The sequence below is a fragment of the Onychostoma macrolepis genome, chromosome 14, assembly GCF_012432095.1.
Source record: "Onychostoma macrolepis isolate SWU-2019 chromosome 14, ASM1243209v1, whole genome shotgun sequence".
NCBI lineage: Eukaryota > Metazoa > Chordata > Actinopteri > Cypriniformes > Cyprinidae > Onychostoma > Onychostoma macrolepis.
In genome coordinates, this window is record NC_081168.1 from 31960153 (window position 1) to 31987901 (window position 27749).

A 27749-nucleotide genomic window follows, 5' to 3' on the forward strand; every position below is an offset into this window, starting at 1 on the left:
TAACTACTGCGCAAGTAGTGATTCGATCCAAAATCCCAATGAGGAATTCAACAAGTGATTCAGTTAACGGAGGCAATAACATGAGAAACACCATGATACACTATTCGTCTAGAATAGCACAGGCAGGAACACAGAGGGATTTAAGACAGTGAAAGCTTGAGAGCAGCGTCTGAGTAAGTATAGCGGTGTAGCGACACCAAGCTCTACATCGCCAGAGCGTTTGCTTAGAATATGAACTCGTGTCAGTCAGTTCTTCTCAATGAATGCATCAGACGCTAAGCAAAATCATCCAGACTGAGACAATTTGAGCCGGAATGATTCAGCCTGTTTACTTGAGCCCTGACAGTAGAACACAGTAAAACAGGTTTTGCCACTGTTTACAAGCGATGAAGACAATCTTTCAGATCAGCAGCTTGTGCACAGATCTGTACTGCAGGTAAAGATGTTCCCCTGAAACACTCTGCCATGGCAAATCCTTGGGATAGACATGTTTTCATGTACATTTGACAGCATGTGTTTTTTCAGCATGTACTGTATATTTAAGCACTTTGCAAATACTATGGACATGAATATGATTATTATGACTAAGTTCATGGTGACAGCTGCTATTGAAAATAATTAAAACCAGCACCAGACGTTTCTTGCTGACTAAATAAATAAATTAATAAACATAATTACAAATAAATTAAAATAACTGTTTATTAGTGCCCGTAGAGGGATTTTATTTCTCTGTTCTTGATTAGTATTGTGTTTCACAGCACCTCTCAGCAACGGATTTAAACTGCTTTTCATACCAAAGTCATTTGTAATCTGATGGATAAACTAACAAACTAACAAATAAATATCCCCCTTCTGTAGCATCAAAGTAATTAACTACTGCACTCTTTTTGTTAGTAGCTCGTAATGTTGCTGACTACTCTTTCACAATGTTTACTTGTCTATATTTGAACTTCTTTAAATGATGTGTAGCTTGTAGTTTGTCAAGCTGCTTTTAAAGTAGTTTCCCCAGCACTGATGACCAGTTTTTCTCTGTAGCCACGTACAAAGTCAAAGTTTCAGATGGGTTCAGATATCAGACGGGATTTTAGATTATTCCAGCCTGAAGAAAGTGTTGACGTGCGAGCAGGGAGCGGACTGACTTAATGGTATTAGTAAACCCTGCAAACGATTTTGTGTCCATCAGATCCGGGACAGCATGACATCGACTCCCTAATCAACAAATAACTGAAAAGTATGGGAATGCCTCGTACAATCAAATAATATATAAATTAAAAACAGAAGCAAACTCTCAGTTTAAATTACATAATCATCTGAAACTGGAGTCAGATTAAACCCCAGAGCTAAAATCAAACTGAATTAACTTCACAGAAGCACAAGAAGAAGACATGAGAAGAGCTTCACACTCGACACAAAAGCATTCAATGACTCAAACAACGGTGTCACTCTCACAATACAGTCCCAGCGGTTTGAGCTACTGTACACAGACACGATTCCCTGAGTTAACGTGTGACTGAACATGACTTTCTTTGACAGCTGAAAAATAATGCAACTGCACTGTTCAGTACATTGAGCTCTCCTCTAGTCAGCGACCCTGGTAAAGCCAGTATAAATTGCTTTTTTCCTTCTTCATCAGGTCCGGGACACTGTAACGCACACACAGGACTACACTTGGTGGACTCATCTGACTCCTGCCAGCAATGCTGCGTGTGGAACGTAGAGAGCAAACTGTCCATGACATGCATGCATATCGCTTGACAACAAAATAAAATAAAGCATCAAATACACTGTATCGCATGTTCTTTGCCCAGCTGCCCTAAATTTACAGTGCAGTGTCTCTGGTGCTATCTGTGTGTCTCAGAAAGATCTTGAAAGAAATAGAAACCACTACTAAAATACCCCCTAAATCAACTATTCTGTTTAAAATTGAGTTCAGTTGAATAACTGAATAATCGATGACTGATAGAGCAGAATCCAATAAAAGAGAAAGGTAAATTTATTCTATAACTTACAGGCATCTGAATATTTACATGTTTAATTGCCCATATTTTAATTGAAGATATGTCATAATAGAAACAGTATGATTTTAAATTTGAAAAATGCAATAAAGGATTTTCCTCTATTAGCCTGCGGGGTGTAATGAAAGCGAAGATGTCTGAAATGGAAATATTAAATAATAATCCCATTAATTAGAAGTATTCAATTCAAACACCAGTGGCCCATCTTACCCCAATGGTCTAATTTTATATTTTCACTTCAAAATAAAAACAATATCCTTAAATCTAAAAACATTTATCCACAAATCCGTCATTTATACATAGACACTAAAAACTTTGATAATGAACGTAATACAGTGTCATAGACCAGATTTTCCAGAGACAATTAGATCCGTTAAACTCAGAAGTGAATCTGCTGATGTTCAGATGCTGGGTGTGTGGCTCATCTTACTCTACTATAGTAAACCCAGCAGACACCTTCATATCAGTTTGACATCAAATATCAGTCAAGACTTGATCAAGATGCTGTAACATCATTTTAAACTCAGTTTGGACAGCAATTTCTTCCAGGGGTAATTGGGAGAAAATATGAAGTTTTAATCACACACTGAAACTGGTTTATTGTACATGTAGGCCAAAATGTTTCACCGCCATGTCAAGTATTTGACGTCACTTTGATTTGCATATTTGACCTGTTTTTTAGACATGAGTTTGTTGTCTTTCAGCATTGATTGCCGCTGGGAATTCTGGGTGACGTCAGCTGTGATCAGGGGCAGTGTTACACTGCAGATATCAGTGGGCTGTGTTTTTCGGTGCACACTTGAATTGAGTTTGAATTGCTAATGACCCACCTGAGCACACAAGTGTAAAATCCATTGTCCTCCATCTCTGCGGAGCGGAACCAAATGGAGTCTCCCTCTTTACTCAGCCGGTGACCCGAGAAGATGATGGGCTCCTCGGAGTCGCCCTTGTTCCTGTACCAGATGAGCCGCAGCTTGGCATTCTGGGCCACACTGTAGTTGGTGCGTATGTAGCTGTAGAAGAGAGCGCACTTCACCCTCAGCGGCTCTCCAGCCAGCACGCGGTACGTCTTCAGGTCCACCGACCAGTCTATACAGCCATCCACTGCGGAAAGAGAAGACACATCCATTATTAACACCCCATGATGTCATATGGAGGGCTTACTCTGGGAATAGAGTCTGAACCATACGCTCAATGCCAAATAGTGATAATGAATCTGAGGTGAAATATAATTGATTCAATGCTGGAAACCAGGCTTTTGTAAAGCACCTCTCAGTACACATTGTTTCAATGCAGCTTTACAGAAATCCATCTGAAAGTCAGCAAGCCCCCAGATCTCTAGATATGCTCCCTCTTTGAATTTAGGTGAATGGGGATATTTTCATACAGCAGGTTGAAATCATACATCCGGTCATTTAGAAATGTACTAGCACACCACTCCATGATATCGAGTGTCCTTCATGTATCATTCAGTCATCAGTCAGCACAAGTTACACTGCTGTTCAAATCACGTAGGATTTTCAGTGCTTTATTTAATGGAGTTTCTTCTGCTCAAAAAGGCTGTATTTATTTGATCAAAAACAGAAGAAAACAGTAATATTGTGAAATATTATTTTTGTTTCTAAAAATGGTTTCCCATTTTAATATACTTTAAAATATCATTTATTTCTGTGACGCAACGCTAAATTTTCAGCATCATTACTCCAGTCTTCAGTGTCACATGATCCTTCAGAAATCATTCTAATATGCTGATTTATAATCAGTGTTGAAACTGTTGTGTAGTACTTCAGCTTCATTCATCGCACCCAAAGAAAAAACTGCAGTGCTTTACAACTATAGGACAGGAAGAGCTAAATAAACTTATCATTGCATCTAAACCAACAACATGTTTATTAGATCCTGTACCCACTAAACTACTGAAAGAGTTGTTACCTGTAGCAGAAGAACCGCTTCTCAGTATTATTAACTCATCATTATCTTTAGGTCACATCCCAAAATCATTGAAGCTGGCGGTTATTAAGCCTCTTATTAAGAAATCACAGCTAGATCCTAGTGAACTGGCAAATTACAGACCCATTTCAAATCTTCCGTTTATGTCTAAAATTTTAGAAAAAGTGGTGTCTGCTCAATTGTGCTCCTTCTTGCAAAACAAAAAAAGGTCTCTATGAAGAATTTCAGTCAGGTTTCAGGCCTCACCACAGCACAGAAACTGCACTTGTTAAAATTACAAATGACTTGCTTCTTGCGTCAGACCAAGGCTGCATCTCATTGCTAGTTTTACTTGATCTTATTGCTGCGTTCGACACTATATAGCATGACACTCATAGATCGATTACAAAACTATACTGGTATTCAAGGGCAGGCTCTTTGTTTATTTAAATGGGGAGTCATCTCAATTATCACCAGTAAAGTATGGCATGCCACAAGGATCTGTCCTAGGTTCTCTACTATTTTCAATATACATGTTGCCCCTTGGTAATATTATTAGAAAATACAGGATTAGTTTCCATTGTTATGCTAATGATACTCATTTATATATCTCAACAAGACCAGATGAAACTTCTGAATTATCTAAGATAACAGAGTGTAACCAATAATTTTATCCTATTAAATTCAAATAAGACCGAGATATTACTTATTGGACCAAAAAACAGTACACAGAATCTCTTGGATTACAATTTGCATCTAGACCAGTGGTTCTCACTATTTTTTTCATGAGAGCCACACTTATTGGACAAAGTCAATAGGAGAGCCACTTTTACCGCAAAGTATCAAAAGTTACATCCAGTCATAAATAGCATGTCTGCTTATCCATCTGTCATCCCTGAACATACAATATGCAATGCAATACAAAGGGTGTTATTTTTAAAAGTTATTTAAAGTTATTTGTTTAAAGTTCTTTGCTTCTATATTAACCCATCATGTAACTAACCATCCAAGAGCACATTCGGCGTTAAGAGCTGGAAAGATTGCCAAAACAACTCCGCAGTGAGTCAATGTCACGGACCTAAGGGCAGAGCAAGTTTAAATATCTTTCTAGTCTATATTTCCATTTTGTAATCCCGCTATTTTGGGTATTTTTAATATATATATATAAATCATTTGTAATAGAGCAGACACTGACTGTTGTTCATGTATGTCCTCATTTGGCAAGACGGTATGTGTGTAGGTATGTGTGTAGTGAACGAAACTGCGCGTCTGTGCATTCATTCATAATGAGACACGCAGGATTCATATTTAAACGGTATTTTTGCAGCTTAATATTTACAGATACTAGTCCATATCGCAATTTGATTTAAGTGTAATAACCTACTTTTGATTTATTCATCCAAACTTTGACAAATTCAATGACATTTGACAATGACGTTATACAGTAAATTCTGTTTTTATAACTATATTCTGTGATTCCGTCCGCGTTTTCCGCATCACGAAAATCATAAAGCCCTGATCGCACCGCGACGCTCGCGTCCGGTGTAGACACGGTGTGAGTTTTTTAATAGGTTATGTTATAGCCCTGCTTGTTTTTAAATGTTTTTATAAAATCTCTGTATTGATCATATCATCGTATTATTTACTGCCATGCGAGCCACAAATTAAAGCTTGGCGAACCGATGAGTAACACTGATCTAGATGGATGTACTGTTACTTGCTCTACAGTCCAAAATCTGGGTGTTATATTAGACAGCAACTTGTCTTTTGAAAATCATATTTCCCATGTTACAAAAACAGCATTCTTCCATCTTAGAAACATTTTCAAGCTACGAAACATGTTACCTGTTTCTGATGCAGAAAAGCTAGTTCATGCATTTATGACCTCTAGACTGGACTATTGTAATGCACTGCTAGCTGGTTGTCCTGCATCTTCAATAAACAAGCTACTGGTAGTCCATAAGTCCACTAAAGGAGGTAGAGTTTTTTCACATTTGGCTCCCAAACTCTGGAATAGTCTTCCTGATAACATTCGGGGTTCAGACACACTCTCTCTGTTTAAATCTAGATTAAAGACATCTCTTTAGCCAAGCATTCACATAATGCATCTCATAATCTTGTACTGCAGTTATATCTGATCAAATGCACATTATTATTCTTTAGCTTCGGTTGAACAAATCATTTTTGCTTTGTTGGAACAGCAGCTACGCTAATTATGTCTCTATTTGTTTCTCTGTTTCTGCCACGGGATTAACATCCTGAGGTAACTAGGAATTACACAATCTTCAGTCTGGATCCAACCCTTAAAAGACCTGAGATGACCGAACACATGAGAAGAGATGATGCCAACCCCTCAGATGATGCCAACCCGCAGACAACATACAAAACTACCAAATTTTGCTATATGTTTGATTGCAAGATATTACTCACGGCATCACAGACACCTCGGATGGGTCGCGAAGGCCACGTCACATGATAAGCAATCCAAACAAGACACTAACATTTAGAGCGACCGTCCCAAGTATGCATCAAGGCATTTTGCATGAAAAATCAACTGCATGAAGATTTTTGCAAAATTTTGAGGAGAAAAAAAATGCATTTGGATTTGGAACTGCATGAGGACAGAAAGGAATTAATGACAGGATTGTTTTTTATTTTGGCTGAACTGTTCCTTTCTCAGTTTTTCATTGCTTGTTCACCGCTTTGCTCTGAAATGGTGCTGTGATTTTGGGCTCTAATGTGAAATCCATTGTGAGGCCCTGCGTCTGCTTCAGCAATAATTGTCTGACCTGCTTCCAGCTACCGCTCGCTCTATTATCAAGCGGTACAGCAATTCCAGCTATGAAAGCTGAAGGGGTACAAAAAGTCAATATCAGAACAGCAGCCCACCAAACGCTTTGTGCTGATATGCAATTTCATTGCCGACTTGCGTCTGATAGCTTGTTTATAATTCTCCTAAAGTGTGAATGAATAGCTTGTAGTGGACATGTATCTTCAGACAGGAGTAAATGGAGCCGGCTGGACGAGGACGCCCGGGGTGAAACAGTCTCCTGAAATAACTCGCACTCCGCCATCTTATCAAAGGCTAATCAATATGGAAATGCAGTGAGGGTTACAGCCCTCACCTGTATGTGGGATGCAGCCGCTGGCCGTTTGATGTGCATTGACTGCAGCGCAGCTGCTTTGACTCACCGCAGGCCGTTCATTTGAAGCCTGTAAACACTAGAGAGGACTGTTAGTGAGCTGCTGTCTATGTAGGCAGCTATACCTTCTAACTGAAACATTCTCCACAAACAACCTCAAATACTTCCAAAGTTACTGAGCTAATTATGAAGCAAACTAATGAGCACACAATATATCAGGTACTTCAGCTGCTTTCATTAAGATTATTGTTATTGCATGTTAACAGTTAATTATTTCATGATCGTATTGTAATTCTGGGCATTGTTAGACCGGCCCATCTGAGCGTCAGAGAGGATCGTTTAATATTTCAGGCAGTCTCTTCCATCCACTCACAGTCTACACTTCTGTACACTCGTTCTTGTTCCTGTTTGCTTTTCAGCCTTGACTGCTTTAGTATATTAATCCACTTAAGTTTCATTGTAGATTTCAGTAAGTTTCTGGGATGAGTATCATGAATAATGAATGTTTTCAGAGAATGGTTTTTGGTCCTCCAAAGCCAAATGTACTGTAAAAAGCCTTGCTGTTGCAGAGGCTGAAGACTCACTATGCGTTGTGCCAACTGGCAAAGAAAAGGACCATTTCAAGTAGGAAAGAGGACTTTTAACTCTAAAGGCAAGGAGTAAAAAACTACCCAGATAGCACATGTGTTACATGTCTGTCTGTCCTAGCCCTCGTCTTCCTTATTTGGTTTAGTTCCTGCCCTCATTAGTTAATTATCATTTGATTGTCCCCACCTGAGTTACATTATGTTGTTTGGTCTTTTGTTCCCGTCCCTTTATAAGTCCTGAGTTCTCCCTCTGTGTTGGTCCGTTATTGAAGATGTTAAGTTAAGTTGTGATGTATGTATATTCCGTTATCCACTTCCTTCATTAAAAGAAGTTACCTTTTGTAACCGCCGCCTCCTCGCACTCCTTGGACACCACAACCACACGTAACAACATGTACATCTGCAAGATGTCTATTTAAGATCTCTTGATCTGGAAAGCATCTGCTGTGTACAAATGTCTGACAGACTTCTTTCAGATGATAGTTTTACATACTTTCTAAATCATAAACATCTTAAAGACATCTAATAAATGTCTATTTGACATCTGACAGGAAATCGTCACCTTGGAATTATAAGGTTCTATCTGACATTTTGTCAAAATTGAGTTATTCACATATTCTTATTCTGTGACAACTTATTTACATTATGTGATGTTTTTTTTAAGTTTTGTACATTTTAGGACTTTTATTTAGAAAACAAAAGGTTCTATCTACAAAGTCGAACTCTAACTTGGTTCTATAAGGTTCTATCTGCGAATCAGCCAATCACCACTTGAATGCTCGCAAGAGGACCAATCAGGATCAGTGTTCTTTGGCATGTCGCCGGACTGCTCCGTAACAGCAGGAAAGATTAAACATTAAACAACAATAATTACGTGTCTGCATAATCAATAAGTGCAATTCACCTTTATTCCACAAAGTGGCACTGTTTAAAACATAATCATGTGATTTTCACTCATTATGATGCTGAAAACGATAGTTTTGAGAATATATTGAGATCGTGAATATGAGCCAGATGCATACTGGAGAAATGCGCTCTGACGATGGCAGTGATGGCAAAATCTGCTCAAATCGAACCCTTCTAAGTTTCAAAAGGTAAGGCAGTATGCTTATTTTATTTTTTTTGATTATTGTTATTTTATGTTCTTAAAATATCAGGAGAGTCTGCTATTGCAGCAATTAGAGATCCATCCGTGCTGGATAAGTCTGGGTCGCTGAAGACCCGAAATATTCATGCAGTTTAAACTCTTAAAATATCTTAAATTTTAAAACATTAAGCCTTAAATATCAAATAGTCAACAATTTAAATGATGGGGTCTTAATTACAACAATAAACGTCAGCATGTTATCTCGGCCATACTGATTTAAAGAGAATGCCATTTTCCCTGTGCCGCTTTTTGTGGAATAAAGTCCTGGTCAGATGGATTAGAGTAACGTTAGCTGCCTTAACTGTTCCCTCAATAATGTGTTTAATTGCCCACTATAATCCAGCTAAAATTAACATTAGCACTGGACAAAATATTTAGTATTGCCCTTCGTGCCTAACTTAACCAAGAAAAAAAAATTTCTCCTAAAATATGGAATAAATGTGATAAATAAAACATTACATTAACCTCTCTCATACATGTTGACACATTGTTACAACACTCATTTTATGTTTTAAAACAAATTGTTAAAAAAAAAGTTTGTTTTTCTTGAAAATTGTTGCTTCAATTAATGTTTTGCCAGATAGAACCTTATAATTTCAAGTGGAAAATGACTTTTTAAAATTAGAAGGTTCTATCTGCATTTGACCTGTTCCAAAAATCTCCATTTAAAAATTTGAGAGGATTTTGATATTGTACATTTAGAATACATTTAGGGTCTCTGTCATTTTCATGTAGGAAAGAGACTTGTTCCCCATATCATTTTTGCTATATGTAATGCAAAAACTTTGAAGCTCAATATCTCAAAACCACTCAGAATGCAGATAGAACCTTATAATTCCAAGGCGACAAATGTCCTATAGATGTATTGCAGATAAGCAATACATCTATAGGTACATAAAATACATCTAAGATGGCACTGCACATGGCAGCCACAGCGCTTAGCTCTCCAGTGTTTGTAATGTTTTTCTCTAATAATGTTTTTCGCCATGTTTTTATTTTATTTTAAGATAGAATAAATAGAATCTAAAGCTATTTGCACTGTGTAGATAACATATCACTAAAGAGGGCGCTCAGAGGGGGTGTGATGAAGGGTCATGTGATGCTGAAGACCAGAGTAAAGATGCTGAAAATTCAGCTTTGATCACAGAAATAATAATATTAAAATAGAAAACTGTTATTTTAAATTGCAATAACAATTTATCAAATTACAGTATTTTTTCTGTATTTTGATTAAATAGATACAGCCTTGATGAGCATAAGAATCTTCCTTAAAAAACATTAAAAATCCTACTGATCCCAAGCTTTTGAACCGCAGTGTATGTTCCAGACCTCATAATTGTGGTTAGGGGTTTGTTCAAATTACTGATAAATAATATAAAATCTTTAAATAATCAGCGGCTGAATGCTTTTATAAAGGCAATGAACTCTGAAACATAAGCAAAGCCCCTGCACTGCCATCTGTAAAGAGCAACAAAGCCATTTCCCTCTCACTCGCCGCTCGCTCACCGCGCTCCAATATTTCACACTGATAGAAAGATGAAACCCATCAAAGTCACGGCCAGCTATCAGCAGCGAACGCTGTAATTTATGAGCAATTACAGAGGTGTTTGTGCGCGGACACTGACTCATCACTGCGCCCGCCTCCCATCACATAAATATCTTTCACATTCAAAAGCTGCCACCGCCGATTTATGTCAAGCGCTGTCACAATCGCACATTTACGGCATAGATTTTTGTTATATACGCTCGGCCTGATGAATTTCACAGCACTGCACTGGAAGCTGCAGGAAAGATGGAGGGAGAAAGTGATATCACACATGGCTGGACAGGAAGAGAGGGTTGATTCTGAAGGGCTAGAAATCACACACGCACACTCACACACACGCTCACTTACGCACACACACACACACACACACACGCGCACACGCACTCACACATGTTTGTTTTTGTGAAAAGTGGGAACTCTCCATAGGCGTAATGGTTTTTATACTGTACAAACTGTATGTGCTATTGTCCTACACCAACCCTACACCTAAACCTACCCCTTACAGGAGACTTTCTGCTATTTCAGATTCTCAATACACTCCATTCTGTGTGATTTATAAGCGTTTTGAAAAGTGGGGACATGGAGTAATGTCCTGAAGTCACCTTCTTCTTGTAATACCTGTCGTACCCTTGTCATTATACACATTTATGTCCTCATTTGTCACAAAAATGCGCACACACACACACACACGCACACGCACACACAGACACAGACACACACACACATGCAGACTGGATAAGCAGCAGTGCAGTGGATTAGTTTGCTCTGCTGCCTTCATGCCTCGCGTCTGAAGCAGAAACAGTGTGGAGCTCACAGGTTACACGTTACGTAAACAGGCAGCCATATGTCGCCCCGAGTCATTTCGCATATAATGCGCTTGTCTCGAATGATTAATTTATCGGTTATTGAGTGCAGCACAATGGTGTAATTGGACAGGATACGCCTTGCTTGTCATGCTAATTCGTGTTACACTGCAAGCGCATCACGGTAAGCGCCTGAGCAAGGCTTTGTACCGAATCCTAAACGTTTGCATATGGATGAGGCCGAGGAGTGTGCAAAACAGGCTCTGAGAACAGGGCTGGTCAGAAAAGAGCAGACGTCACACATGCACAGCAAGAGGGCATTAGTGAACTTTTCAACAAAACACGAACTCAAGAGCAAGATATTACTCACGGCATCACAGACACCTCGGATGGGTCGCGAAAGGCCACGTCACATGATAAGCAATCCAAACAAGACACTAACATTTAGAGCGACCGTCCCAAGTATGCATCAAGGCATTTTTGCATGAAAAATCAACTGCATGAAGATTTTTGCAAAATTTTGAGGAGAAAAAAAATGCATTTGGATTTGGAACTGCATGAGGACAGAAAGGAATTAATGACAGGATTGTTTTTTATTTTTGGCTGAACTGTTCCTTTCTCAGTTTTTCATTGCTTGTTCACCGCTTTGCTCTGAAATGGTGCTGTGATTTTGGGCTCCTAATGTGAAATCCATTGTGAGGCCCTGCGTCTGCTTCAGCAATAATTGTCTGACCTGCTTCCAGCGCGCCGGCTCGCTCTATTATCAAGCGGTACAGCAATTCCAGCTATGAAAGCTGAAGGGGTACAAAAAGTCAATATCAGAACAGCAGCCCACCAAACGCTTTGTGCTGATATGCAATTTCATTGCCGACTTGCGTCTGATAGCTTGTTTATAATTCTCCTAAAGTGTGAATGAATAGCTTGTAGTGGACATGTATCTTCAGACAGGAGTAAATGGAGCCGGCTGGACGAGGACGCCCGGGGTGAAACAGTCTCCTGAAATAACTCGCACTCCGCCATCTTATCAAAGGCTAATCAATATGGAAATGCAGTGAGGGTTACAGCCCTCACCTGTATGTGGGATGCAGCCGCTGGCCGTTTGATGTGCATTGACTGCAGCGCAGCTGCTTTGACTCACCGCAGGCCGTTCATTTGAAGCCTGTAAACACTAGAGAGGACTGTTAGTGAGCTGCTGTCTATGTAGGCAGCTATACCTTCTAACTGAAACATTCTCCACAAACAACCTCAAATACTTCCAAAGTTACTGAGCTAATTATGAAGCAAACTAATGAGCACACAATATATCAGGTACTTCAGCTGCTTTCATTAAGATTATTGTTATTGCATGTTAACAGTTAATTATTTCATGATCGTATTGTAATTCTGGGCATTGTTAGACCGGCCCATCTGAGCGTCAGAGAGGATCGTTTAATATTTCAGGCAGTCTCTTCCATCCACTCACAGTCTACACTTCTGTACACTCGTTCTTGTTCCTGTTTGCTTTTCAGCCTTGACTGCTTTAGTATATTAATCCACTTAAGTTTCATTGTAGATTTCAGTAAGTTTCTGGGATGAGTATCATGAATAATGAATGTTTTCAGAGAATGGTTTTTGGTCCTCCAAAGCCAAATGTACTGTAAAAAGCCTTGCTGTTGCAGAGGCTGAAGACTCACTATGCGTTGTGCCAACTGGCAAAGAAAAGGACCATTTCAAGTAGGAAAGAGGACTTTTAACTCTAAAGGCAAGGAGTAAAAAACTACCCAGATAGCACATGTGTTACATGTCTGTCTGTCCTAGCCCTCGTCTTCCTTATTTGGTTTAGTTCCTGCCCTCATTAGTTAATTATCATTTGATTGTCCCCACCTGAGTTACATTATGTTGTTTGGTCTTTTGTTCCCGTCCCTTTATAAGTCCTGAGTTCTCCCTCTGTGTTGGTCCGTTATTGAAGATGTTAAGTTAAGTTGTGATGTATGTATATTCCGTTATCCACTTCCCTTCATTAAAAGAAGTTACCTTTTGTAACCGTCGCCTCCTCGCACTCCTTGGACACCACAACCACACGTAACAACATGTACATCTGCAAGATGTCTATTTAAGATCTCTTGATCTGGAAAGCATCTGCTGTGTACAAATGTCTGACAGACTTCTTTCAGATGATAGTTTTACATACTTTCTAAATCATAAACATCTTAAAGACATCTAATAAATGTCTATTTGACATCTGACAGGAAATCGTCACCTTGGAATTATAAGGTTCTATCTGACATTTTTGTCAAAATTGAGTTATTCGCATATTATTATTCTGTGACAACTTATTTACATTATGTGATGTTTTTTTTTTAAGTTTTGTACATTTTAGGACTTTTTATTTAGAAAACAAAAAGGTTCTATCTACAAAGTCGAACTCTAACTTGGTTCTATAAGGTTCTATCTGCGAATCAGCCAATCACCACTTCGAATGCTCGCAAGAGGACCAATCAGGATCAGTGTTCTTTGGCATGTCGCCGGACTGCTCCGTAACAGCAGGAAAGATTAAACATTAAACAACAATAATTACGTGTCTGCATAATCAATAAGTGCAATTCACCTTTATTCCACAAAGTGGCACTGTTTAAAACATAATCATGTGATTTTTCACTCATTATGATGCTGAAAACGATAGTTTTGAGAATATATTGAGATCGTGAATATGAGCCAGATGCATACTGGAGAAATGCGCTCTGACGATGGCAGTGATGGCAAAATCTGCTCAAATCGAACCCTTCTAAGTTTCAAAAGGTAAGGCAGTATGCTTATTTTATTTTTGATTATTGTTATTTTATGTTCTTAAAATATCAGGAGAGTCTGCTATTGCAGCAATTAGAGATCCATCCGTGCTGGATAAGTCTGGGTCGCTGAAGACCCGAAATATTCATGCAGTTTAAACTCTTAAAATATCTTAAATTTTAAAACATTAAGCCTTAAATATCAAATAGTCAACAATTTAAATGATGGGGTCTTAATTACAACAATAAACGTCAGCATGTTATCTCGGCCATACTGATTTAAAGAGAATGCCATTTTCCTGTGCCGCTTTTGTGGAATAAAGTCCTGGTCAGATGGATTAGAGTAACGTTAGCTGCCTTAACTGTTCCCTCAATAATGTGTTTAATTACCACTATAATCCAGCTAAAATTAACATTAGCACTGGACAAAATATTTAGTATTGCCCTTCGTGCCTAACTTAACCAAGAAAAAAAAATTTCTCCAAAAATATGGAATAAATGTGATAAATAAAGCATTAAATTTACCTCTCTCATACATGTTGACACATTGTTACAACACTAATTTTATGTTTTAAAACAAATTATATATATAAAAAAAAGTTTGTTTTTCTTGAAAATTGTTGCTTCGATTAATGTTTTGCCAGATAGAACCTTATAATTCCAAGCGGAAAATTACTTTTTAGAATTAGAAGGTTCTATCTGCATTTGACCTGTTCCAAAAATCCCCATTTAAAAATTTGAGATGATTTTGATATTGTATATTTAGAATATATTTAGGGTCTCTGTCATTTTCATGTAGGAAAGAGACTTGTTCCCCATATCATTTTTGCTATATGTAATGCAAAAACTTTGAAGCTCAATATCTCAAAACCACTCAGAATGCAGATAGAACCTTATAATTCCAAGGCGACAAATGTCCTATAGATGTATTGCAGATAAGCAATACATCTATAGGTACATAAAATACATCTAAGATGGCACTGCACATGGCAGCCACAGCGCTTAGCTCTCCAGTGTTTGTACTGTTTTTGTTAGTTTTTCCTGTTTTTTGTTTCTCAAACATGATCAGTTTTACCAGGGATGAACTGCTGAACATTCGGCAGAACACGCCACAAAATTGTTTACCGGATTTCGATTATTCGGACTTTTGCTGAACGTTGTAGTCGGCAGAGCAGCAGCTCTGATCAAACGCTTCAGGAAGTGCAGAAGGGGGAAGCGAGCCGGCGCGCTTGTGAAGCTCAGACAGCGCAGATTTCGAACGCCGTTGCCTAGCATCCATCTGGCCAATCTCCGCTCTCTACCCAACAAAACGGATGAACTCCTTCTGCTCTCCAGGACAAATAAGGATTTTTCAAACTCTGCTGCTCTGTGTTTCACGGAAACCTGGCTGAACGATGTCATTCCAGACAGCGCGCTTCATCTGCCGAGCTTTCAGCTGTTTAGAGCGGACCACGACGCAGAATCAACGGGGAAATCGCACAGCAGCGGGACGTGCTTTTACATCAACGAAAGGTGGTGTACAGATGTAACTGTGTTAAAGAATATGTGCTGTTCAGATCTAGAAACGCTCTTCATTAACTGTAAACCTTTCTACTCTCCGCGGGAGTTTTGCTCGTTCATTCTCGTGAGAGTTTACATTCCACCGCAAGCGCACCTGAGCTCAGCTTTATAGAAACTCGCTGATCTGATCACAGACACAGAACAACAGCACCCGGACTCTGTTTTAATCATTCTCTGGGACTTTAACAAAGCAAATCTCTCCCGTGAACTGCCAAAATACAGACAGCACATCACATGTCCCACCAGAGACTGTAATATACTGATCACTGTTACACAGCAATAAAGGATGCATATCACTCTGTCCCACGGGCAGCTTTGGGGCTCTCTGATCACTGTTTAGTTCATCTCATACCAACCTACAGACAGAAACTGAAATCTGCTAAACCTGTATTAAGGACTGTAAAAAGATGGACTAATGAAGCAGAGTGGGATTTACAAGCCTGCTTCCACCTCACTGATTGAACTGTTTTTGAAGCTGCTGCCACCAATCTGGACGAGCTCACAGAGACTGTAACTTCATATATCAGTTTCTGTGAGGATATGTGCATTCCTACCAGGACTCCTCTAACTTACAACAATGACAAACCGTGGTTCACTGCAAAACTCAGACAGTTCTGTCAGGCCAAAGAAGATGCTCGCAGGAATGGGGACAGATTGTTGTATAAACAGGCCAAATACACACTGGAAAAGGAGATCAGAGCGGCAAAGAGGAATTATTCTGGAAAGCTAAGGAACCAATTCTCTTCCAGCGATCTTGCTTCAGTGTGGAAAGGTCTGAAAGACATCACCAATTACAAGACACCATCCCCCAGCACTGTGGAGAATCAACGACTGGCAGACGATCTGAATGAGTTCTACGGCAGGTTTGAGAAAACACCATTCACACCTCCTGCAACCCCCCTCTCCCCCCTCCTGCACTGCAGATCAATGAAGATGATGTGCGTCAGGTCTTCAGAAAGAACAAGAGAAGGAAGGCACCAGGCCCAGATGGTGTGACACCAGCCTGTCTGAAAACCTGCGCTGACCAGCTGGCCCCCATCTTCACACAGATCTTCAACCGATCACTGGAGCTATACGAAGTCCCCTCTTGCTTCAAACGCTCCACCATCATCCCGGCCCCAAAGAAACCCAAAATTACTGGACTTAATGACTACAGGCCTTTAGCGCTAACATCTGTGGCCATGAAATCATTTGAAAGACTGGTTTTGGCTTATCTGAAAGGACATCACTGGACCAGGGAGTTATGTGAGGATCCTGTTTGTAGACTTCAGCTCCGCTTTTAACACCATCATCCCATCACTCCTCCAGCCCAAATTAACTCAGCTCTGCGTGCCCACCTCTGTCTGTCAGTTGATCACCAGCTTCCTGACAGACAGGCAGCAGCTAGTGAGGCTGGGAAAATACACATCCAGCACCCGTACGATCAGCACTGGTACCCCACAGGGTTGCGTCCTCTCCTCACTGCTCTTCTCCCTCTACACAAACAACTGCACATCTAAAGACCCCACTGTCAAGCTCCTGAAGTTTGCAGACGACACCACACTCATCGGCCTCATTCAGGATGGTGACGAGTCTGCTTACAGACAAGAGGTTGAGCAGCTGGCTGTCTGGTGCAGACATAACAACCTGGAGCTTAACACGCTCAAAACTGTTGAGATGATCGTGAACTTCAGGAGAAACCCCCCTGCACTCCCCCCACTCACCATCATGAACAGCACTGTGACTGCAGTGGAGTCATTCAGATTCCTGGGCACCACAATTTCTCAGGACTTGAAGTGGGACACTCACATTGAGTCTATTGTGAAAAAGGCCCAGCAGAGGTTGTACTTCCTTCGGCAGCTGAGGAAGTTCAATCTGCCACAGGAGCTGCTGAAACAGTTCTACTCTGCCATCATCCTCTGCACGTCAATAACTGTCTGATTCAGCTCGGCTACCAAATCTGACCTCAGAAGACTACAGAGAGTAGTCTGGACTGCTGAGCGAATCACTGGTACAACCCTCCCCACTCGCCAAGAACTGTACTCATCCAGAGTGAGCAAAAGGGCTGGCAAAATCACTCTGGACCCCTGACATCCAGCACACTCCCTCTTTGAACTGTTGCCGTCTGGTCGACGCTACAGAGCTCTGAGCACCAGAACGGCCAGCACAGGAACAGTTTCTTCCCTCAGGCAATCCATCTCTGGAACACTTGACAATAAACATGGAACACACAACACTATTATACATTATTTACTTAACATGCACATTTGCACATAATACCTGGAGATACATAATTGTCTATATTATATATTGTGTTTTTGCTATTTTGTACATTGTCTATTTTGTATATTATTCTTTTTATTATCTGTGTCCTATCGCTGTCATTCTGTTGCACTGTGGAGCTTCTGTCACTATTACAAATTCCTCGTATGTGTAAACATACCTGGCAATAAAGCTCATTCTCATTCTCTAATTCAAACACTCTAAAAAATATGTCTTACAGATGTCAATGCATATGTCAAATAGACATCTCTGTGATGTACATGGTGCTATCAGGGAAATATACCTGAATATTAGACTGAGCTTGTAGCTTTTTACTGGAAACATAACACTTAGTAGTGTTGTGCCTTTTGAAGCAGTTGCTACACTGGTTCAGAGCTCTGAATCTGAGTGAATCTGTGCTCGTCTCCGGTGTGTTGGATTTCTTTTAGAAACAGTGAGATCACAAGGTCATCCAGTAAGAACTGTAGCGAGTGTGTTTGGGCATGAGACCTCTGCACTTTTGAAAGACGTAGATTACAGTGTGAACGATTATGTAAAACAAAACCAGAGCTGGCAGCATTTATGTGTTTGACAGAATGTTACAACCCCTCATTAAATGGCTCGAAAAAGACAGAGATTATGTAACATAAACAAGAATGAGTACACTCTAACTGTTCAAGACTATTTATTCACTCACTCAACATATAACAATTGTGACAAACTTATTAACCCAGTAACAATTTGACATAACGGACAACAACTAACTAGAAAGGGAAAAAAAAAAAAAAAACACACAGAATAAGACTCAAAGACGCTGTTTGCTGGCTGGCCCACAAGAAGCTGTCGTCTCTCCTTTTCTCCTCCTCATTGGCGTCTTTTAACTCCTCTCAGTCAATCACTCTCAACAACGTACAGGTGCGTCCACCTAAGAGAAAGAGTAAGCGCGTGTGTACACGCTTGTAGAGTAAACGTGACGCCAAGAAAAAACAAGGGAGGGGCAACAAAAAAAGGTAACCAAGACACTGTTCAAGCCACCGACCGTAACACTCCCCCACCTAAAAAAAAGAAAAACGTACGTTTTGAGTAGAGTGCAAGTAAGAAGTCCAACAAACACTTAACTACAACATTATCTTTGCGAAAGCGCATCTGCAACAACATTGTCACTGCCCTTCTTGTGCTTAATCTACAAATTGTATTTTTGGGCCATCAAAGCCCAACGCATTAAGCGCTGGTTATGGTTATACATACGTGATAAGAAGACTAATGGGTCGTGGTCAGTAAAAACCACAACAGGCTCAGATGCAGACCCCAGATAAACGTCAAAATGCTGTAGAGCGAGCAACATAGCAAGTGTCTCCTTCTCGATGGTTGAATACTTCAGCTGATGCTGATTGAACTTAGTGGAGAAGTAAGACATGGGATAGGAAAACCCATCAGCACCATCTTGCAAAAGGATAGCTCTCACTCCTGTTGCACACTGATCCACCTCTAGCGCGAACGATCTTGACAGGTCAGGTGACGATAATACTGGGGCACTACACTTTCGCATCTATTGTTGCACCTTCCCCTGACCAACCTGCTTACCTAAATAAGTGACAGTTGCCTTAGTGAATTCACACTTTTTCAAATTAAACGTGAGAGAAGCAGCAGAGAAACGACTAAAAACAGTCCGTAACGTTACCATATATATGCTCAGTCCAAGTGGAGGAATAAATCACCACATCATCCAGGTATACATTACACTGATCAACATCTTTTAAAACTAACTAAGCGCTGAAAAGTCGCGAGCACGCTTCGCAACCCAAAAGCCATCCTTGTATACTGAGCAAAATGATCTGGCGTAACAAAAGCAGCAATATCAGACACACGCAGAGTTAACGGGATTCGCCAGTATCCTTTTAAAAGATCTAGCTTTGTAATATACTGCGCGGTCCCAAGATTGTCAATGCAATCTTCGACTCGCGGCAATGGGAAGGAATCGGGCACAGTCACTGCATTCACCTTCCGAGAGTCGGTACAAAATCTGACTGAGCCATCTTGTTTTGGAACCAAGACACAAGGAGAACTCCATGGGCTTTGACTAGATTTTGCTAAATTATTCTGCAACAAATATTCCACTTCTGCTTTCATTCTTTTGTCCACAGAACAACGATGCGCATGCTGTTTGATAGGGGAGGCCGAGCCTACATCAATGTCATGCTAGAGAGCTGAAGTACATGAAGGGACATCATTAAACAAGACAGGATAACTTTTAATCAATCTGATAATATCCTGCTTTTGATCGGCATCTAGATAAGACAACTGCTCTTGTAGAGAATTTAAAAACTTATTCAGTTATTCAAGTGCCCTCCATTAAGCATCTCACTGTGCACTTCCAGTCCATCATCACTATACTGCACATCAAACACGGACAATACAGGTTCTACCTTTTCCTTTGTTGTCGTCAACTCAGGAACGTTTGTCACAGCAGTGTTACTTGATCGTTCTGAATACGATTTCAACATGTTCACATGGCATAAAGGTTTTCCTACGACCGTCTGGAGTGTGAATAACGTAATCAGTCTTGCTCACTTTGTTTTTAACCATATAAGAACCCTGAAAAATGTGCAGCAAGAGCAGCACCTGGCACGGTCAGCAATACTAGGACCTTTTCCCCCAGCATGAAATTCTGTACAACTGCGCGTTTGTCATATTGCCGCTTCATTTTCTCTTGCGAGTGACAAAGTGCATCTTTTGCAGTAGCGCATGCTTTATGTGACCGTTCGCGACATCGCGTAACAAAGACAAGAACGTTTGTTTTTGGCACTTGACCCAGTGAAAGAAATTGATCTTTTAAAACCTTAAGGGTCCCCGCACATTATAGCCAAAAACCAATTCAGCCGGGCTAAATCCAAGAGACTCCTGTCTCGCATCACGAACTGCAAACAGCAACAGCGGAACGCTGTCATCCTAATCATTCTCAGTTTTGAGACAACATTTACAGAAAGTGGACTTCAAAGTCTGATGCCAACGTTACAGAGCCCCCTGGGACTCAGGATGGTACACGCTAGATACAATGTGAGAAATACCCAAAGCTTTCAATGTTTTTCGAAAACCTTTGACAGGAAATTAGAGCCTTGATTGGTCTGAACTATTTTTGGAAGTCCAAAGACGGCAAAATTTTTTACAAGCGCCTCCGTAACCATAGTCGCTGTGATCTTTCGCAACGTAACCGCGTCTGGGAATCGTGTGGCCGCACACATTATGGTCAAGAGGTACTGATACCCAGTTTTAGTACGCGGAAGTGGACCAACACAATCCATGATTACCAGTTCAAATGGTTCGCCAACTGCTGGAATGCGATAGAGCGGAGCTGGCGAAAGCACTTGATTAGGCTTACCAGCCATCTGACACGTATGACATGTTTTGCAATATCGAGAAACCTCCGTTTTTTTTAACCGGGCCAAAAGAGGTGCTGAAGAATACGATTATATGTCTTAGTCACACCGAAATGTCCCAACCAAGGATGATCATGTGCCACAGCCAAGATATGCTGGCGAAATTTAGAAGGAACAACAACTTGACTTACAGTACCCCAATCAGTATCTCCCTCAGTTAGTGAGCGGGCATTACATTTATGCATTAATACGTCATTATCCCAATAATATTGATGATTACCCGAGTGCAGCATCGCATTTGCACTGGCATGACACTTTTCCAGCATACAGTCATTATTTTGAGCCTCAATGAGAGACTCACGTGATACAGGCAAAAATGCAACTATTTCTGGCAAAAGGGAAGTTTCAAGGTCTAATTTAGATTCACCTAGGCCTATTTGTTCATTAGGAAGCTTTCCTTTTTCAAAAGCATCAACCAACGCTGTATCACTCAGATCGACCTCATTCTGCTGACATGCAGCCTTCACCTGTGCTCTTGTTGAAACTTCACTGACGGAAAACACATCAGGAAATTTCTGTGCAAGTTGGTCAGGGTACATCTCCACCTGTGGTTTATCAATAACATAATACTGCAAAACCTACCGCATCGTGTCGTGTTTGTTTTCTTTTTAGACTATAACAGTCAGCCATAGTGTGCCCTACTTTATGACAGTAACTGCATTCTCTCCTGAATCCCCTGGAGACTTTACTTTAGAGTCAGACTGACAAACTTCATTTTCTTTTTGAGGAACATGTCCTGGTTCCGACTGGTGTCTAACAAATAGCTGCCTGTTGCACATTAGTCACTTTTTGTTAGTTCAAATAAAGAGCGGTAAGTTCTGAAACACAGTTTTTAAACTCCTCAATAAGTATCAATTCACGCAGAGAATTATAATCGTAGCCTTGCGTGCTTTAATCCATCTGTCAAATAATACACTTTTTTTCCCGAACAAATTCAATGTACGTTTGAGATGCAGATTTTTTTAGTCATTCAAAAACGTTGTCTATAGTGCTCCGGCACCAACTCGTATGCACGAAGGATGGCATTCTTTACTGCATCATACTTAACGCTCTCCTCCAAAGATAACGATGCACACACTTCCTGCTCTTTCCCAATGAGCTTACACTGCAGTATCAAAGACCAGGACTCGCTTGGCCACTTTAAAGCCATAGCTATATGATCAAAAGCCTGAAAGTATGCTTCAACCTCTTTCTCTCAAAAAGGCAGCACTAAGGGGATATTCTTTGCCACATTAAATGGAACTGCCGACTGAGAATCACTCAATACAGACGTCAATGCAGACACAGGACTATTACCAGAATCAGAAAAAAACAGCAACTGAGTTCATATTACCAATATTAGGATCTACATACGGCCGATTTTCTAACCCGGTCTCTTCTTGTTTTACCTGTAATTCCAACTGTCGTAACCGAATTCAAATATCTGCATCGATACGATATTTTTCCAACTGTTGTTGCAACTCATCTATTCGTGCTTGAGCTTTATCCTGGGCATCCAACTGCAGTCGAGCTAACCGCACCTTCAAGTGAGCTTCTTCCTGGGACGTTGGTGATGTATCAGTAGAAAGTGACAAAGGCTTAAATTTTGGCAGAGACAGCGATGACCTTATCTCACGAGCATCTAGCAAAGTAACAGGACCTACTGGAGACTCTATAGCAGCGACTAATGGTTCCCCCTGCTCTATTACTTCAGCGTCAGGTAACACCCCTTTTTCAATAAGACCAGCCAGCAAACAAGCCTTTACATCTTTTTTAAGTAATGTTCTAGAAACAAATATCTCATAATGCTGAGCAATAACGAACAAATCATCCTTTCGACAGTTGTCCAATTTTTCAACACTTGGTAGCTTAATAAAGTCGTTCAAATCAAACGTTGCCATTACTCACTGAGAACCAAAGCAAGCACACCCCGGACCTAACTTCCTACCCACAACACTAACCACAACCGTCCTAGTCTTCAGAGGGTTACCAGTTAAGAGAGACATCTCTTCCCCAGAGTACCTCCAAAAATAATAAACTAAAACAAACAGTATTCCGATGGAAGGTCCGGTGCTAAAAACTGCGAGCTGGATTACTCTAACTGGAGCGTTAATTTACTTCATCCCTACAACGCAGTCTAATTACCCCGGACGAGCACCCACTTTATATTACAACCTCTCATTAAATGGATCGAAAAAGAAAGAGATTATGTAACATAAACAAGAATGAGTACGATGTAACGGTTCAAGACTAATTATTCACTCACTCAAAGTATAACAACTGCGACAAACTTATCAACCCAGTAACAAGTTGACTTAACGGACAACAACTAACTAGAAAGGGAAAAAAAAACCAGAATAAAATTCAAAGACGCTGTTTGCTGGCTTGCCCACAATAAGCTGTCGTCTCTACTTTTCTCCGCCTTGTTGACGTCTTTTAACTCCTCTCAGTCAATCACTCTCAACAACGAACAGGTGTGTCCACCTAAGAGAAAGAGAGAGCGTGCACATACATGCTCATAGAGTAAACGCAATGCCAAGAAAAAACAAGCGAGGGGCAACAAAAAAAGGTAAACAAGACACCGTTCAAGCCACCGACCGTAACACAGAAGCTTTAAAATGTTTAGTGATTGCTGGAACCGCACTGAAGCTCTGCTTCTGGATGTGTTGTGAGAAAGCACACCAAAACTAACATTTTCATTTGCTTCCTTTCCCACTCACTCATAAGCCACATAACATGGGTTCGTTAATTCAGTAGTATCACCCTTCACACCTCATGAAATAAGAGAGGATAGTCTCAATGAAATCCACAAACAAGAAAATGCACCTCAATACCAAGTGTAAACGGGGCCTGATTCCCTCAAACAAAATAACCCTGACTACAGGATTAAAGAGTAAAGTACTGATAGACATTTGTGATCACACATTCTGTGTCGATGCCTTTCACCGTTTTCCACTGTAAGGTCAGTCCTCGTCATCTCAAATAACTTTGCAATGCAGGTTTTTAAAAGCAGGACCATGTTTTACACTGTGAAAGCATCAAATATTTAAATAGCTGGTCATCTCTGCTTCTTTCAAACATTCTTAAGTTGTTTCTTTCTCCAGAGTTTGTCTTCAGCTTGTTCACTGGTGGTTTGAAGCCTATTATTATCTGTAGAACAGCATTTATTGTGAAAACTGCTATACGCTGGAATTGAACCGAAAGAGTTTCTCTTAGAGATTGTACATCTGCAAATAGTGAGGAGAAAAGAAGATACACCTCATATGATGGCCTTCGACAGAAAATAGTTTTCTGTAATGATCAGTGCCTTGGTTAAGTACAGAATGTAGCCTTGGTTTCTGAAGTAGGAATGAGACGCTGCATTAGTGCCTGATGATATGGGACACCTCCTATATGTCTCTATCTCTCTCTCTCTTTTGGCCTCAACTCAACACATTCATGAGATTTAAATAACAAATTACATTATGAATCTTGGTAAATAGCATATTTTCAAAACGAGCTTGTCCTTTTGAATGTTTGCTGATCATTAAAGCGGTGAAGTGTCTGTACTGGACACTGACAGACTGAGACACACGAGCGCAGGTGAAGGTGAGCGGAGACAGAGACAGAGAGAGCTGCTCTTAATGAACTCGCTCACAGCTCGGTGTCATGTCGAGGCTGCTTCCTGGTCACTGTGTCTTCCTTCTATGAATCAGTGTGACACATGCCTCTGACAGCCAATCACACCCCAGCAAACACAGCCAAGCCCTGAAATATTACACATATAGAGCAAGGAAGCTCTGAAACAACTGTGTGCTGTGTGGCATTATGAATATTCAAACACTGTAGTTGTGCTGCTTCATTTTTAATAGGAAAGCAAGTCCAGTTAAACTGAGTAAGTTGATTGAGTCTGCTGAAAGTACAAGAGGAGAAACATGTTTGTTTCAGAGATGACGGTCTCTTGTACATGTAGTTTACTGATTCATGTGTGAATCCTCTGATCTGCTCCGGGCGAGCTAGTAATAGCAGCACTGAGGCGAGTGTGAAAGAGCGCTGAACATCAGCTTTTACTGCACATATTTTCTCATGCAAGTCCTAATGTGCTTTCATAAAGACCCATACAGAAATATAAAATATGCCATATAGTTTTGTTACCTATAAGGTAATATATTATATATGACAAACTGAACATATTTTATATAATATATGTATATATTTGACTAAAGGTATTAAATATTATTAATCTTTTATATACAAAATGATGTACAAAAACAGGGAAGTGTTCCCATATCATCAGCATATATACAAAAAGTTAACAGTATAAGCTAATATTACATATAAATGCATAAACAATGAACACAGATGTTTATTATGATACTATAATAATAATAATAATAATAATAATAAAGGTACATATTTAGAATTTAATTCATGGTTTAATAGATGTGTGCCAAATGTGTTTAATATAATGTGTGTTTTCCTTCACTATGTACATATAAAAGAAACAGACATGTAAGTGAATCTGGGTTCTAAATCTAAAAATGATATGAAAATACAGGGACAAAATAAACCCATACATAAAAACAGAATATATAGGGGATTTCAATTATTGCCCTATGTGTGCTTCTGACATAAAATGTCAATTAAATGTCTTAAATGTCAATTTTTCGAAATTGGGATTTATACATCATCTGAAAGCTGAATAAATAATCTCTCCATTGATGTATGGTTTGTTAGGATCTGACAATATTTGTCTGAGATACAACTATTTGAAAATCTGGAATCTGAGGGTGCAAAAACATCTAAATATTGAGAAAATCACCTTTAAAGTTGTTCAAATGAAGTTCGTAGCAATGTATATTACTAATCAAAAATGAAGTTTTGATATATTTACGGTAAGAAATTTACAAAATATCTTCATGGAACATGATCTTTACTTAATATCCTAATGATTTTTGGCATAAAATAAAAATGGATAATTTTGACCCATACAATGTATTTTTGGCTATTGCTACAAATATACCCCAGCGACTTAAGACTGGTTCTGTGCTCCAGGGTCACATATGGAAATGTATAAGACTACCAAATAATTTCTTTATAGTGTTTTATATGCAAAATATACAATAATATTTCCTGTCTAGGCGTGCTGCTCTGATCCCGGCGGTCATGAATGTTTATGAAAAACTCATCCTGTCTCACCTAAAAGCAATCACGATGACCCTGTGCAGTTTAGCTAATGGACATGTCACAGAGCGGCACTGATCGAGTCTGCTCAGCGTCAGTGTGTGCGTCTCAGTCACATGTATGTATCTGTATATTACACATTTATACAAAGACGTAGTTTAAGTGCATAAATAATGAAGAACATGACGAAGAGACAGGGCTGAAGTGAAAGAGCTGTTCGTGGAGCTGTGTTCCAGTGACTGGCGTGTGATGTGTTCTTGCGGTGACCTCAGCTTTGCTTTTTTGCAGCTGTTTTTAAGGTGACCTGACCAGGCTTTGGTCCACCTGGACCGTGTTGCTTACAGGCTTTGAGGTGTTTGCCATGTTGGCTGTACCTGTAATACTGGTCAAAGAGTTTACAACAGAAACAGACTGAGAAAACTATTTCTAAAAGAACATACAGTACATCTCTTTACTGCAGTACTGCTCTATATGAAGCTCTGAATATTACAAAACCGTTCAAACAATTCAGAGAACTGTTAATGAAAACAAGTAGTAATAGATAATAAAAACAAAATAATACATTACAGTAAATATCCATCATCAAGTTGTATTTATTTAGCTGTTTGTTTGTTAGTGTGTGGTGACTTGCTTCAAAAATGTTGTAGTATGAAATAATTAGTCATGCTGTTCGTTCACAGAACTCATCATCTATTTTAAATGATTTTGACGTAAATGAAGGGTTGAAGGACAGAAGTGTATTAATATCTGTCTGTTCATGGTGTGATTTCACTGCATCTCTGTCAAAGCAAACAGGCCCCAGAGTTTTTATGACTGATGCAGTCGTATATTAACTCCATTATCAGCCTGAAAACACCTCCTGAAACTCTTCATGTGCAATAACATTATCCTTATGTAAAATAACTGTACTGATAGCATCTAAAATACAAAGCATTTGCTTGCACCCACACCTAAACCTAAGCACGTCTCTGTGCTGTAATAATAGGCAGATATATGTACAGTGACAATGAAGTTGGTTATTTTTAGTATTTTAGTATGGATATTTTTGCGCTCTCAACCCCAATCCATTTCTTGACGTCATCTACAAACGTAACAGGCACATGTACAGTCACAATACTTTATTTCAGAATAGACAAATGACTTCAGTGCTTTAGAGCAAAGGATGGTGTTATTCTGTGTGAGTCACAGATGAACTGATCCTCACACACGCGGGACAGAGCTCACTGACGCCACGCGAAGGGTCAAAACCAAAGTCCACCCCTTCAGAAAGTGACCTGCCATAAGGCCATTACACGCAGCGCTCAGAGTTCATCATTTACGGTCATGTGACCCAGCGAGTCGCGTCCTTACTCATCTGTAAACCTGATGATGGGAGAGTTTGAGTTATGCATACATGTTAGTAGAATTCAAGCTGTTTTGTTTTGTTGGACTCAG

The 27749-nt window shown here is 39.8% G+C and overlaps 1 protein-coding gene across 3 annotated transcripts in view; it reads right to left on the bottom strand.

Annotated features, from left to right (window-relative positions):
• il1rapl2 (interleukin 1 receptor accessory protein-like 2) overlaps positions 1-27749 on the bottom strand; it is a 297022-nt gene that overhangs the window by 93195 nt on the left and 176078 nt on the right. For 2 of the 3 annotated variants that reach the window (XM_058798970.1, XM_058798969.1), the window contains exon 3: positions 2846-3119. In XM_058798970.1, coding sequence (XP_058654953.1) covers positions 2846-3119 — 274 coding nt within the window. Of the gene's footprint in view, positions 1-2845; positions 3120-7671; positions 7753-27749 lie in introns of those variants that run through there. The other variant, XM_058798971.1, reaches the window with a different exon arrangement.